The sequence below is a fragment of the Aedes albopictus genome, chromosome 2 (genome assembly GCF_035046485.1).
Source record: "Aedes albopictus strain Foshan chromosome 2, AalbF5, whole genome shotgun sequence".
NCBI classification, from domain to species: Eukaryota; Metazoa; Arthropoda; class Insecta; order Diptera; family Culicidae; genus Aedes; species Aedes albopictus.
In genome coordinates, this window is record NC_085137.1 from 267,657,679 (window position 1) to 267,673,100 (window position 15,422).

The following is a 15,422-nucleotide window of genomic DNA, read 5'->3' on the forward strand; positions in this document are numbered from 1 at the left end:
AGGAAGAGGACGGCGAGGACGAGTTGCCTGCGGCCGGTGGTGAGCGATATTTCCACCCGGAGGAACTAAAGCAACTGATTCCGCTGTTCAAGGAGGGAAGTGGAGTGTCGGATTGGCTACAAACTATCGATCACTATCGTGTGCTGTATTCGTGGTCGTCGAAAACTACACTGTTGTATGCATCCTGTCGTCTTTCGGGAGCAGCATACCAGTGGTATCTCGGGGAGCGTCCGACTATTCCTGCCTGGGACGAGTTCAAAGCGAAGATTTGTGTGGCTTTTCCGGAGCACGAAGACGAAGCCGATGTTCATCGAAGTCTGGCGAAGTGCGTGAAGGATGGAAAGGAGTCCTATGACAACTACGTGTTTAGGATGAATGCCATCGGGCAGAAGGGAAAGCTGAGCAACTCGGCGATCATCAAATACGTCATCAGCGGCCTGTCGTACGATCCGCTGTATGGATGCATCGCCACTCGGAAGTACGAAACCATCTACGAACTTCTCGAGCACATCCGATACTGCGAGTCAAATCAGGAGATGTGCAAACGGCGAACGTACCTCCCGAAGGCAAACGCAAGCAGGCCGAATGCAGGTGTTGGTGGCAGAAAGCAGCACGACGAGAACCGCCCAAACAACGACGGCGAGGGCCAACCGAAGCGGAGTCCGAAGGATGAATGTTTCAACTGCCACGGTTCCGGCCATATTTCGATTAACTGCCCGCAGCCCCAACGTCGACCCCGGTGTCCGGTATGCAATAAGGTGGGCCACGGTGAGGAAACGTGTTTCAAGCGACGAGGTGAACCAACAGCAAGACCAAGCGGTGATGCAGCTGGACCAAAGCCGGCAACGAGTGGCAACAGCCCGGCGTACCCGATTGTAGCTGGAAGCAGCGACGATAGCCCCGGAGCTGGTAAGCTATTGAAAGTGAACGGCCAGTCGTTAGTACCAGTTGATCTAGTTGTGGGAGATCAGGTACAGACGATTGAAGCGCTTGCTGATTCTGGATGCCCGGTGAGTCTCGTTAAGAAATGTTGTTTCCCAAATGATAACATGTTTTGTACAGAGAGCGATGAAGATTTAGTAGGAGCGAACAATTCGCAGATTGATATTGTAGGGTCGTACTCGACCAGAGCGAAAATTAAATCAGACGATTATGTAGCTAATTTGACAGTGGTCGCAGATAGCACGATGAAAATGGGAATGATCTTGGGTCGAAAATTTTTCGAAGAAAACGATATACGTGGTTTGATTTTTGAGCACGATCGAAGCGTAAATGATAGCTTCGATGTTAAAGCGATGCAAGATGTTTTTGACGGCGAAGTTGAAACTTTGTTCGTGGACGCAAAATGTACCCTTGATGTGGGTGACTCAGATGAAACCAGATCGTTAAGTGGTACGGTGTGTGAACTTTTCGAAACTGAGTACTTGTCTCGCGAGAAACCGACCGAACCGTTAGTAAAATATTGTGTTGATATAAAGCTCAAGGATAACCGATATTTCAATTCAACTCCTCAACGCTTAAGCGACTATGAACGGAAGGAACAAAACAAAATTGTTGATGATCTTTTGGCAAAAGGCATCATTCGTGAGAGTGAATCGCCTTACACGAGTCGAGTAGTTCTAACGCGTAAGAAGAACGGGGAATATCGCCTCTGTGTCAACTACAAACCGTTAAACAAACTTGTCGAACGTAACCATTACCCGTTACCAATAATCGAGGATCAAATCAGTAAGCTTCAGGGACGGAAGTATTTTACCACGCTTGACATGAAGAACGGTTTCTATCATGTTGATATCGCGGAGGACTCGAAGAAGTATACGTCGTTTATAACGGAAAGCGGTCAATACGAATTCAATAAGCTACCGTTCGGTTACGCGAACTCGCCCGCCATATTTTCGCGGTACGTTTCCAAAGTTTTGGACCCGTTTATCAAAAGCGGTGAGATTGTCGTTTTCATCGACGACATAATGGCAAGTTCAAAAACTGTTGAGGAGCATTTGGACTTACTGAAACGACTTTTCCAGGTGTTGTCAGATAATCACATTCAGTTGAACATCAAGAAGTGCTCGTTCTTGAAGTTGAACATCGTTTTTCTCGGTTACGAAGTAACGTTTAATCAGATTCGGCCGTGTAATCAGCATATCGAAAACGTAGAAAAGTTCCCGGTTCCAACAAATGAGAAAGCGCTTCAAAGGTTCCTCGGTCTAATGAGTTATTGCCGGAAGTTCATCTACCGGTATAACGAGATCGCGAATCCGTTGTACGAACTGATGAACAGTCATGATAAGCACTTCAAGTTCGAATCGCGACATTACGAAGCTTTTGAAAAATTGAAAGAGGCGTTGGTATCGAAACCTGTATTAAGCATCTATTCGCCAGCGTTGGAAACCCAGCTGCATACGGACGCGTCAGCTAGCGGTTTCGGTGGAATATTGATGCAGCGGCAAACGGTCGATAACCAATTCCATCCGGTTATGTTCTTTTCGCGTAAAACGACTGCGGCGGAGTCAATTTTACATTCGTTCGAACTCGAAACGTTGGCGATCGTGTACAGCGTTAAACGGTTTCGCGTTTATCTCTTCGGCATTCCGTTTAAAGTCGTTACGGATTGCAATTCGTTAAAAGCGACACTGGCAAAGAAGGATGTCAACCCTAAAATCGCGCGTTGGGCTCTTTTCCTTGATCAGTTTGACTTCGAAGTCGAGCATCGAGCGGGTACGAAGATGCAGCACGTGGACGCGTTATCACGGATGTACTGTTATGTGATCGACAGAGAATCTGATTCCATATTCGAAAATGCGCTTTACGTTAACCAAATACGGGATTCTAACGTCGTTAAAATTAAGGCGGACTTGGAAAGTCGAGACAGTAAGCTCTACGAAGTGAGGGACAACCTGTTATTCCGTAAATACAAAGATCGTTTGTTGTTGTATGTTCCTGTGAGCATGGAACAATCGGTGATGTTCAAATACCACAACGGTTTAGGACATTTCGGTATCGATAAAGTAGTTGAACTGATAAAGCGATCATATTGGTTCCCGCAAATGCAATCGAAACTCAAAGACCACATTTCGAAGTGTATTACGTGCATCGCGTTCAACCCGAAATTGAAGAAGTTGGATGGGCCACTTCTAATCGTTGACAAAGTGAGCATTCCGTTTCATACGGTTCACGCAGATCATCTCGGTCCGTTGACGTTGACCAAGGGGAAGAACGTGCATATTCTCGCGGTCGTGGATGCCTTCACGAAGTTTTTGAAGCTGTATGCGACAAAGACAACGAGTTCTCGTGAAGCAATGAAGCATCTGAAATCGTATCACATTTCGTATTCGGTACCCGAGGTTCTCGTTACCGACAGGGGAACAGCGTTTACATCAAAACAATTCTCGTCTTTTGTGAAGGATAACGGTATCCGGCATCAGCTAGTAGCAACCGCGTGTCCCCAAGCGAATGGGCAGATAGAACGGTACAACCGCACATTGATCCCGTTGTTGAGTAAGTTGGTTGAAGAGCGTTCGCAAGATTGGGACACGGTGTTGGTTGAGGCGGAATATTTGCTGAATAATACGTTCAACAGATCGATTGGGGATGTACCTTCTCGGCTATTGTTCGGCGTCATTCAAAAGCGTATTGTTCCTGAAGATCTTACAGCTTACGTTGATGTGTTGAATGAGAAATTTGACCGGGATTTGCCTGCAATCAGGGATGCGGCAGCGCGAAACATTCGAAAATTGCAAGAATACAACAAAGACCAGTACGATATGCGTAGCAAGGTAAACACTCAGTATCGCGAAGGTGATCTCGTTTCTGTTCGGACCGTTAAACAAGTTGGGGAGAGAAGTAAGTTGAACCCTAAGTTTAAGGGCCCATACGTCGTCAAAAAGGTATTGGATCGAAATCGGTACGTAATTTCGGACATTGATGGTTATCAGGTATCCAATCGTAAATTCGAGGGTATTTTCGATCCGAGTAATATGAGGTTGTATCAGAAGAGCTCAGATGAGGAAATTTCTAAATTTTCAGATTCCGAAGAAGAGTTTGAAGACGTTGAGTACCTAGAAAGATCAGAGTCAGAAGAATATGAGGATGAAGAATATCTAGAGGATGAGTAAGCGACCAGAAATGTAAACAAAACATGAACTGTAAACAATAGCTGTAAGAGTAAACAATGTAATCTTGAATTGAACGAGAATGAGGGCGACTATTTGGGCGATCTGTTGAGGGCAACAGACAGGTCAGGATGGACGAGCTGTAGTAGTTCCGAACCCCTTTTATAGATCAAACGAAACCCGTCAAACCCATTGGGCTAAATACAGCTGTCAAAAATAAAACGCAGCGACCGTGCGTCAAACCGTTTCCGTTGTAGGTCCGCTGAGGCGGAAGTCAGGAGGAGAAAGCAGTGCCCGCATCATTCTCGATACGTCCGTCGCCGAATAAAGACGTGTGTTAAAATCTTAAATCATCTTAGGGTGTGAACCATTTCGCTTATTCGTTTAACTTTTAGTTAAAAATTGACACTTCGGTAGTTATTTTTCATCGGGTGGTTAAAAAATAACTACGATGGCGGCCCATTTGAAATTTGACAGACGAGTAGTTATTTGGAACAAAATACAGTACGCAGCCAAATCATTGCGAACAAAAAATAACTATCGAACTGTCAAGACTAACCTTGCTCGGGAGTAGGGTTATTTTTAACCAGACGCAAAATAACTATCGAAGTGTCAAATTTTAACTAAAAGTTAAACGAATAAGCGAAATGGTTCACACCCTTAAAATCGTTTTAAGCGTGCGCGATCCGAAAACCGACCACACGTCGGAAACCAGAGTGAATGTCCATGATAAAAAAAAATGAAGAGGTGTCTTATATCAGGGACAGACTGGTGGTATTCGTACCATGGTACAAGTTGTCAAGAAAATTATTACAAGGCTGTCTTGACTGAAGATAATAATTAGTATAGAACTCGTTTCAAGATAATTGTACCATGGTACGTATACCACCAGTCTGTCCAAGGCATTAACTAGGTAGACTTGAATTAGACAGGTAGATTCCAGTCTGAGCGGGATATTCAGAATATCACGTTCGGGAAGGTGATATTGGAGATGTCAAAAATGTATGGCTGTATCATGTTCCAGAAACATGATATTGGCCTTGTATCACCAAAACCGCTTGTATCATGATACAACGGCGTAGTCTGAACATAGCATAAGGGACTAAACATAAATTACGTAAAGTGAGTACCGAGGATTATTCACAATCTGCGAACTTGACTGCGGAAAAAATAGTGGTAATCACGTTCAAATGTATGCGTGCCTTTTTTGTAGATGTAGTTGTGAAACTGCGAGGAAAATATTTGCACTCTTACCACCGACGAACCGACGTGACAGTGGCGATCCAAAACTGCCCCCCCCCCTAATTTAACGGTCGACCAGCGAAGCGAGCGATCGCTTCTGTCAAATCAGCGCAGACGCGAACCGTTTCGTATATGAACACACGGGGGTTTGGTCTCGAGCTATCAAATCATCGCGAGCCGTTATAGAGGTGGCGATAGTGTTCGGCTATTTTTCATCATGGCGTCGCGGACAACAAATTTGAATTTATTTGTTCTAGCTGTCACGTCGGTTCGTCGGTGCTCTTACCCCGGACGTTAGTTTTATCATTATTTACCCGTTTTACCCAATTCGATTGGGTAATATTTGCATATGCAATCTGAATAGCCTTTCAATCGGCGTGCACTTTTGTGTGAGGAAAAATTTGCGCTAGTGTTCGTGTGTTGAAATGTCACTTATCTCTATTGCGACCATGACGCCATAGACTAATTTCAAGACCTCGATGTACCAAAGAAAACGATCAAATTTTCGGTGACCAGTCCGGTACCCAATAAATATTCATAACCGTGTATTTTTTCCGTGTAAATTGCTTTTTGTATAAATTTTATTTAGCGTGTTACACTGATCTGACAGCTCTGACAGTAATACTTATGACACACATGTGATACAAGAATCACTGTACAATTGCACATGAAATGAGTGCCATACTGAAAATTCTCTCATTTCAAGTCAGTCTTGTTAGAATTTTCTTGACAGTGCGTACCGTTGTACAGGAATCACACTCGTATCACATGTCTGTCCGGGGTATAAGGGACTAAACATAAATTACGTAAAGTGAGTACCGAGGATTGTTCACAATCTGCGAACTTGACTGCGGAAAAAATTGCGACCATGACGCCGCTGATGACGCCGCTGGCGTCAATAGAGATAAGTGACATTTCAACACACGAACACTAGCGCAAATTTTTCCTCACACAAAAGTGCACGCCGATTGAAAGGCTACTCAGATTGCATATGCAAATATTACCCAATCGATTTGGGTAAAACGGGTAAATAATGATAAAACTAACGTCCGGGGCAAGAGTGCAAATATTTTCCTCGCAGTTTCACAACTACATCTACAAAAAAGGTACGCATACATTTGAACGTGATTACCTCTATATAACCATGGTGCATGCACCTCTATATAACCATCGTGCACGAATAGATGAGCCGTACACGGAACCGCCAAACTACCCAAAATTGAGTTCTTTCGACGCAATCCCATAGTTTGGCCCAATAAGCCAAATTTGAGTAAATCGATTAAACTCACACTAGGTAAATAGGAGGCAATCAGTGAAGTACTAGATTGAAAGTAGTGACAGGGAGATTAACCAAATGTGCTTGATTTGGAAAAGCTGCCTCTTTTTGCAAGTGAGCAAAGCCAGGATATACAAGTGCGGCTTGGTTCGATGCTTCGTTCGTCAGATTTGTGTCTCTAAAGTTTGTATGCAGAATAGGTGAATCCGAATGGTCCCCCATTGTAGAGGCGCTGAGTGAGATAGGGAGAAAATCGTTTGTTTACATAAAAAATCAACCTTTTTGTCTTCAAAATTTACTCATATTTTGCACCGATAGTTGCTATTTTCCATTAGCAATGGCTTCTAATATCATCATTCTCGGTGCCCACGCCGACAGACATCGGATTGGTCAGCTAACAAAAAATCCGGGAGATCGCCCGCCGGAGGCATAGCAAGAGCTCCTCAAATTAATCACAGAAATTGTTCGTAAGTACCTACCGGATCTAAGCGCATCTGAAAGAGAATCAAATTTTCCGAAAAGTGCTCGTTTGTTTCTCCACGATGCGGAATTCGATACGAAAAAGTGAAAAAAGTGCACTTTTCCTATGCTGCGCCATGGAAAATTTTAGCGGAGCCCCTTTTTTCATAGGGTTCTCATTCCTGCCACCAGATGCGGAAGGATCGTTAGCTTCCGTTGGATTTACCTATTGCCATGGGATTTTTTGATGTTTCACCGTAAGATTTTTGTAAATGGACTTTATATATTTTTTTTTCTTTTTTGGGTTAATGCTTTCATTATAAAAAAAATATCAAGTGATTTGTTTCGTAATGACACATTCCACGCACTTCTACGCCAAGGGTGTGAAATTTCAAAGTGATTGTTTTGCCCCAAGCTTTCCAGCATATGAAAAAGGGTAGATTCAATCTTAGGAAAACCATTTGTTTTTCTTAAAATTTGACTGGTAACGTATTTAAATAGTTAGGTGAAGTAATAGCATTTTATGTAAGAAAAATGAATTTTTTCATTGATAAGTTTCAAATATGCCTGCTTGCATATGAAAGTTCAAAAACATTATACCTATTTTTTGTAAATGTAGTATAATGATGTATATTTTATACACCCAAAGGCTACTTTTCATAAAAATGGGTTTGGATATGTTTTAAGCACTTTTTGCAATTGCCGCAATTTAATGGTGTCCCGTTACGAAAATAGCACATTTGTTGTAATAACTAATTTATTACGAACTTTAGAAAAATGATTTTCAGGATTCTCTTAGTACTCGTGGAGACCTTTCTCTCAACATATGGATTACCTTGATCGGCGCGTTATCTTTGGCGTTACAATGGGTACGTAGACATGGTGTCCCGTTACGAAAATTTTAAAGACATTCATAAGTGGATAGATAAGTTTGGTTTGATCAAATATTTAACCAAAAAACTGTAACCATGATGAAATGATATTGTAGGTGGTATTTATTTACACTATCCTTCTTGGGGTAACGGCCTTACTGGAACAAAGCCCGCTTCTCAGCTCTACGAAAACTACGTAAAAAAATGGCAGGTATTCTGATGGATCATTATAACAAGTGATATTTTATTAAGTTTTGTGATGACAGCATACTCTTTGAATGCTGTAACTTTTTCAACATGTCCTATGAATTACCACCATGATGTATAAAAAGGCTCATAGAATCACACAACGTTCAAAACATGAAAATCCCGAAGTGATGGTTGGCATTCCTTTTTACCCCATTAATCACCGTATAACTAGCCGTATAATTTACTTTTATGACGACAAACATATTTTGAAGCTTTTTTTTTTTTTTTTTGGTTTTAAAATTTGGTTTATTTGGTCAATTCATTAGTTACATTTTAAAATTCTACGTTTAGATGAAAATTCAAAGCATCTACATCAATCCTAGCGTTACACGAGTTAACAAAGCAGATGTAATTTATGAAAATTCGCAAAATTTGCACTCTCCTAGTTCGCCCTATTCCTTCCAGAGCAGGCCTCACGAGATCTTCGTAAGAGAGTCGTCTCCATCCATTCAATATCACTGCAAGCTTCTGCTGTAGGACCGTCCAGGCCGGCGCGACACGAGCACAGGTAGAGAATTTGTGTTGGAGTGTTTCTATCGTCTGGTTCCCACAGTGTGTGCAGTACTCATCCTCCACTCTCTGCATCACGAACAGCAGCTTGCGATGTTCGGTTTTGCCGTTTACTAGCAGGTACAGCTGGGTGCGTTGCGTAGATGTTAGTCGTTTATCACCTATGTTTCGCCAGACACGTTTCCAGTTAACAGCTGGGCTATTCCGTTCCACTTTTGGCGGCTCCGTTAAAACTACGTAAAAAAATGGCAGGTATTCTGATGGATCATTATAACAAGTGATATTTTATTAAGTTTTGTGATGACAGCATACTCTTTGAATGCTGTAACTTTTTCAACATGTCCTATGAATTACCACCATGATGTATAAAAAGGCTCATAGAATCACACAACGTTCAAAACATGAAAATCCCGAAGTGATGGTTGGCATTCCTTTTTACCCCATTAATCACCGTATAACTAGCCGTATAATTTACTTTTATGACGACAAACATATTTTGAAGCTTACATATCGCCCCCTTAATGCTAGAACTAGGTAACTCGTTTTGGAAAATGCGGATAAAAACGGCTGGTTAAACTTATCTAGGTATAAAACATGCTCTTTGATGGTCTTAGAAGTTGAATTAATATGTGTTTTCGAGTTTTCAATTGACAAACTTGTGTTTATTGTGGTGTACGTTCAGATATAAACAAATTTCTTGCGATTTCGCAAAACCAGTTACCTAGTTCTAGCATTAAGGGGACGATATATTCTTATTGAAAAAAATAATAAAATGCACCACGAAAATAGCATTGCATTACTTTTTGTGACTACATAAACTACTAACCATTGATTAAAAGTCTAGCGACCTCCCTCTTGTCGTTTTGGTTGTCAACCTTGTTTCTTCTCGAAATCCGTTTGTTTGTATTGTTACTGGTTGTCGTTAGCTAAATATCAACGGAAAGCCCCCATAATCCCATCGCTTCCAAAATAAAACATTGTTTTCTCTAACCTCGACCAAACCACGAGTTTAACGGTTCCCCAAAACTAACATAGTGAAAAAGAAAAATCCCCTTCAAAATGTAAAATTTATTTCAAATAAAATTGGTTGCTTTATTCCCAAGGCGCATGAGCCTTCAAATAAAGGATTAAAGCAACATGCGACATATTTTTGAAAAGACTGTGTTGGAAGAATGTACTATAGATATCATTAAATCTTCTTTGGATCATTATAATGTAGAATGTGGAAAAACCGCGAAGATAGATACGTTGCACAACCATAGTTTTGGAGATACAATTAAACTTCACGTACCCGACCCCCGATAACTCATTTTCAAAATACTGGCATTTCGTCAATTTTCATCCGATTTTTTTTTAAGTCGCTCTCGATCGATCATAAATTGGTGCTTATTTATTACTAGGGACAATGGAAATTCGCGGCAAAATTTCTTAAATTTCGCGGGCCGCTTTTGTGAATTTCGCGGCGATTTCGCGGCCCCATATTTTTAACCGTTTTGTTAAAGAAAATTGCAATTTCGCATGACAAATGGATAATTTATTTGATTTTGTGAGGCGTAATCATTACGTCTTTGAAAAACTAACAAATTTGATGAAAACTCTGGATAGAAATATATACTGAAAATGCCGTAAACTTTAATTGTGCGGATACAGAATCATGATGAACGTTACATTGTAGAAAGTTATCAACTATTTATGTTTTAAAATTTGAAATTGATGGAAGTTTGTGGCGTATTTTCGTAATTTCATAAAATTTCGCGGCATATCGCGGGATTTTCTAAATTTCGCGGCGGTAACCCAATTTCGCGGATTTCGCGGCTTCCGCGAAATCGCGAATTTCCATTGTCCCTATTTATTACACTCAAGTGGCCATGTTTTATTCGGAACCATTTCGGCGATATTCCGGGTTGTACTGTGGTCTAGGGGTGGGGAAGGGATCTGTTTTGCCAAATGGCTAAAAGTGATTATTTCGTGTGTGTTATTGTGTTTTAGAGGCCCCCGCGGAACCTGCTCCAGGTGTTACGGAGCGGCCATATTAGTTGATACATACTTAAGTCATTTTTTTCTATCCCATTCTTTCGAAATCATGAAGATTGACACGTCGCTCGGCATGTTTTGGTTGCAAACTAGAAATGTCCCCGATGACATCCCTGTGGAACCTGTGCTATATGATCCGGGGTGGCCAAATTAGTTGATACATACTTTAGTCTATCGTTTCTGACTCAGTCATTCGAAATCATGAAGATTGATATGTCGCACGGCATGTTTAGGTTGAAAACCAGAAGTGTCCCCAATGAGGCCCCGCGGAACCTGTCACGGGGATTCGGATGGGCCAACTTATTCCAATCTGGTTAGAGCAGCTGTGTTTCACTGTTCGCAACAAAAATTTCGCTGAAAATCGATGGTTCAAACACAACAACACTCAAAATAATCACTTTTAGCCATTTTGACAACCCCCTGACCCCTGCACAATCCGTAATATCGCCGGAATGGTTCCGGATATTGCAAGGCCACTTGAGTATAATAAACTAGCACCAATTTATAATCAATTGAGGGCAATTTCAAAAAAAATCGGATGAAAATTGACCAAATGCCAGCATTTTGAAAATGAATTGTCGGGAGTCGGGTTAAATAAACATCGAAACAGGTTCCCCAGGGCCCATTCCGATGGCCACCATAGGGCCAGAGCGGGTTTGAAGGCCTATTTGTGTCCTGCCGGACAGCTACCATCTGTCTGAAAAACATTGCCGAAGACACCAACATTCTATCTAGCAAAGCATTTGATCTACAACTAGATGTCTTTAGCCGTAACGGGACACCATTTGCAAAACACTGTATTCACGCGAGCGTAACGCTGCGCCCCCAAAACTAAATCAAGAATATTTCCGAAACTATGCTTTTCTCAGTAAAACTCACTTCGGAAATCTTGTTTACATCAATCCAAAGAAGAAATGTCTAGAAGACTCTATTATTCAAAACCTCATAACAGAGCTGATATACGCATTTCAGTTTGAAAATTTTAAAAAGAAGATTTCTGCGATGGTGTCCCGTTACGAAATGTAACATGTTATATTATGTAAATTGGAACCAAAACCCCATAGAACAAGTATTGCATCAGGAAGTACATCTAATAAGCTTGTTATAAAACCTGTTAAACCATATGATCATGAACATTATAATTGATTGCAGACGTCATTTGTTCACGAAAGTTAGTTCCTCGCGGTGTCCCGTTACGCTGGAATGTGTCTAATGCTTGATTTTTCAATAATTTCCCGTAGTAATATCGAAAGAATTTGGGGGTCATTCAAAAATGACGTCCATAGTTTAGGGGGGAGGGGGGGTCTGAGAAAGTGTGACACTCCATGTATTGCATCTTGCTTTGCTTTATAGATTACCGTGCAAATGTCCAATAGTCTAAAATATTTGTTCACACGTCAAACACTAAGGAAAGTAGCAAGTAAACAAACCGATTATCCCATGCACCACCCAAAAAGTGTAACCGACGTTTAAAATTTCTAGCAGTGAAACGAACCAATGTATGCTGAAACTGGTGGGAACATATTGTGGTGTGACAAAAAATTTCTGCAGGGGGTCGAATACGGTGCAAAAAAGCAATATAAGGTATACGAAAAAGCGTGACAGAGGGGGGAGGGGGGGGGGGGGGGTCTAAAATTCCCGAAAAATGATGGACGTCATATTTGAATCGCTCCTTGCTGATTATTACTGTCGAAAGAGTTTCGGACAAAACAAATTATCAGGTAAAGCTCTTCTGAACTGGAATACCTTATGAAATTGGATGAACTCCACAAAATATTTGTTTAGAAAAATTCTGCACCAATTTCCCCAAGATTTCCTTTACGGATATGATCATACACGTAACTACAAAGCCAGCAAGTTAAAAAAAAGATTTGTTTCTAAGAATTTATAATATTTCAGGCCAAACATTTCAATAGGTCCTATCTGCATTTGAGAGGCTCTCTTTGTTCAATTTCTCTTTCAATTATTGCAATGTAATGGCACACTTTTCAACTATTTTTGCAGTACAAATCATAAGACGATTGTTTTGACCATCATTCAATGCAAGGAGACAATCATAATACAAAGAAACAGCTGAGATATTAACGAAAGAGAGCCTCTCTTCTGCAGATTGGACCTTTAGACATGTTTGGCCTGATTTGTAATATATTTTAGAAATCCATGGCTGGAGTAATCCATCCATCAGACTTTGGCAGTTCCCGGTGAAACTTCTAGAAGATTTTCCAGTGTAACTCCTGGAGGAATTGTCCGCGATGCTTCTAGAGGAACTTTCTATACTTGACGGCGGAACTCCTGGAGTATTTCGGAACTCCGATGTAAAATTTCCAACATTTCTGGTGCAGCCAGATGCCAAACCAAAACAAAACTAATGCTGGCACCTTGGCTGGCACTTGTACTGGCAGTTGCAAGTTAACTGTCATTTTTGACAATCAATCCAGTACAAAAATGCTGCCACTAGTACTGCCTATTCTAGTACAGTCCCGATTCGTTCGTTGGCGGCTCGTTAGATGGGCTGTCTCGATGGTTGGATGTTCGCTAGCTGGGGCAAAACCCAACTAAAAAGCACTGTCAATGTCAAAATCGATGTCAAAACGAGTTTGACGTCTGACCGTCGTCGCATCGCAGCTCCTGTATACAGACCGTCTGCGCAAGTATGTGAGTGTTTCGTGACGTATTTCTCGTCACTTGCGTGTGTCTAGAGCATTTAGATCAGTTGTCAGTTGCCCCAACGAACGAACACGATTCGCTAATCGGGGCGCAGTCGTGACCCAACGAGCGAATTCTCACTGTATAGCTTGCACTCGTACACGCTTATCTACAATAATACGGTACACGGGAAAATCGCCAGTGTTCCCTCCCGGTTATTCTCCCTGGTAGTGAGCTGGATTTTTGTATGGTGAGATGATCAATTCTCCATTTCTGCAATGAAATCGTACAAACAGCGTAGGTTATATGATTTATTGACTAATTTGATGCTGGCTGAGCAAAAGTTTGGATAACTGTGTTGCTGAAGTTGCAGGAAAAAATAATACAACAACACAGTTATTCAAACTTTTGCTCAAATAGCATCAAATTAGCCAATAAATCATACAACCTACGCTGTTTGCACCATTTCATTGCAAAAATGGAGAATTGATCATCTCACCATACAAAAATCCAGCTCACTTCTTTCAATCTAGTACTTCACTGATTGCCTCCTATGAGCCATTTTACGAGACGTTTCGGATCAGCTGATCGCTCATTTCATGAATGAAAATTTGACAGGAGGTTGCGCCCAAGCCCGTGTTAGCACTCAGACTAATTTCAAGACCTCGATGTACCAAAGAAAACCATTAAATTTTCTGTGTCCAGTCCGGTACCCAATAAATATTCATTACCGTGTATTTATTTCCGTGTAAATTGCCTTTTGTGTGAATTACATTTAGTGTGTTACACCGATCTGACAGCTCTCACGCTTAGATCAGTTTACCTTTTTTCCAAAAACCCGAATAAAACGGTATTATATGACTATTATACAGGATATCATTTTCAGATGATTTATACTATCATAAAATGGATTATAAATCGATGATACCAAGAATCATATCAAAGATTGCAGTAATCATATTCGAAGTTTCAATGATAGACCGAATGGGTTGTTAAGTATCGTTACCATTCAAAAATGCTCTTTTCCTCGAACAAAAATTTCGAGAAATCATACATGAAATAATCAGTTTATGATAAAATTGACGATACAGTGGATCATAAAAATAAAGCGGAAATATTTCATGCAATCTGTTTTACCGACCTCAAAAAATGTGTACACCCCTGCGGTCTCTCGGCGGATTCTGTCAAATTGGTCTAACATTCAGTGAATAATTGTTTACTCTCATAGTTTTTTTTTTTGTAATTTTTTTGTGTGTTTGGGATTTGAACGGTGATTGTCGATGTTCCTACGTAGTTCCGCGGGTGCGCTGTGTACTAGGCCAAAGTCGATAAGTGCTCGCGGTTGTCTAGAACCCAGTGATGTGTAAAGTGGCTGATCAGATGGATATTTTAACTCAAAGAAGAAATCCGGAGATACAATTTCCAAGGATGCATGGTGAGTTCAAGTCAACCTTTTGGAGCCAGAGGGGTCAATATGGCCCCGGCGATGAAACCGAACATAACAAACGAGTCCGACAGCAGCGGCAAAACAATCCGGCTTCAAAAGGTTAAGGAAGATAATTTTGCAAGAGCTTTCCGATGGTAACGGCAGCGTGAAAGTTATGGTACGTATTATCAAATGCGTTCCAGCATTAAGTGTGTGTGTTTGTGAGTGAGTGTTTTTTTTTTCGTCAAAAAGTGCCGGTTTAGGGCGTTTAAATAGGATAGCAATGCAAGCCAAGGTGATGACCTTCTATTTCTATTATTAATTCCTGGATACAGTAAAAAAAGCAGCCGAAAACAAAGTTTTGTTCTTAAGTTTATGGGGAATAATATTTTTCAAAATTATTCATGTATTATTCAATGCATCATTATCATAAGTTTTATGATTCATGAAAAGTCGTGAATAATTGTATTTTTTCAACCCTTATAATTTTATCATAGCACGATGATTACTTATATAGTTATCATTCTACCAATAAACATCGTATGATATGCACGATACCAAGAATAGTATTTTTCTATGCGGGAAGTGCACAACCGCAA

General features: G+C 40.9%; 1 protein-coding gene across 1 annotated transcript in view; it reads left to right on the plus strand.

The window, feature by feature from the left end:
* Positions 1-4,473, plus strand: part of LOC115268828 (uncharacterized) — a 4,801-nt gene extending 328 nt beyond the window's left edge. The window contains exons 1-2 of the mRNA XM_029877003.2: positions 1-909; positions 4,024-4,473. The exon at positions 1-909 is cut by the window's left edge and continues 328 nt beyond it. Of these exons, the coding sequence (XP_029732863.2) occupies positions 1-909; positions 4,024-4,112 (998 nt within the window). The 3' untranslated portion in view covers positions 4,113-4,473. The remainder of the gene's footprint in view (positions 910-4,023) is intronic.
* Positions 4,474-15,422: the final 10,949 nt, after the last annotated feature.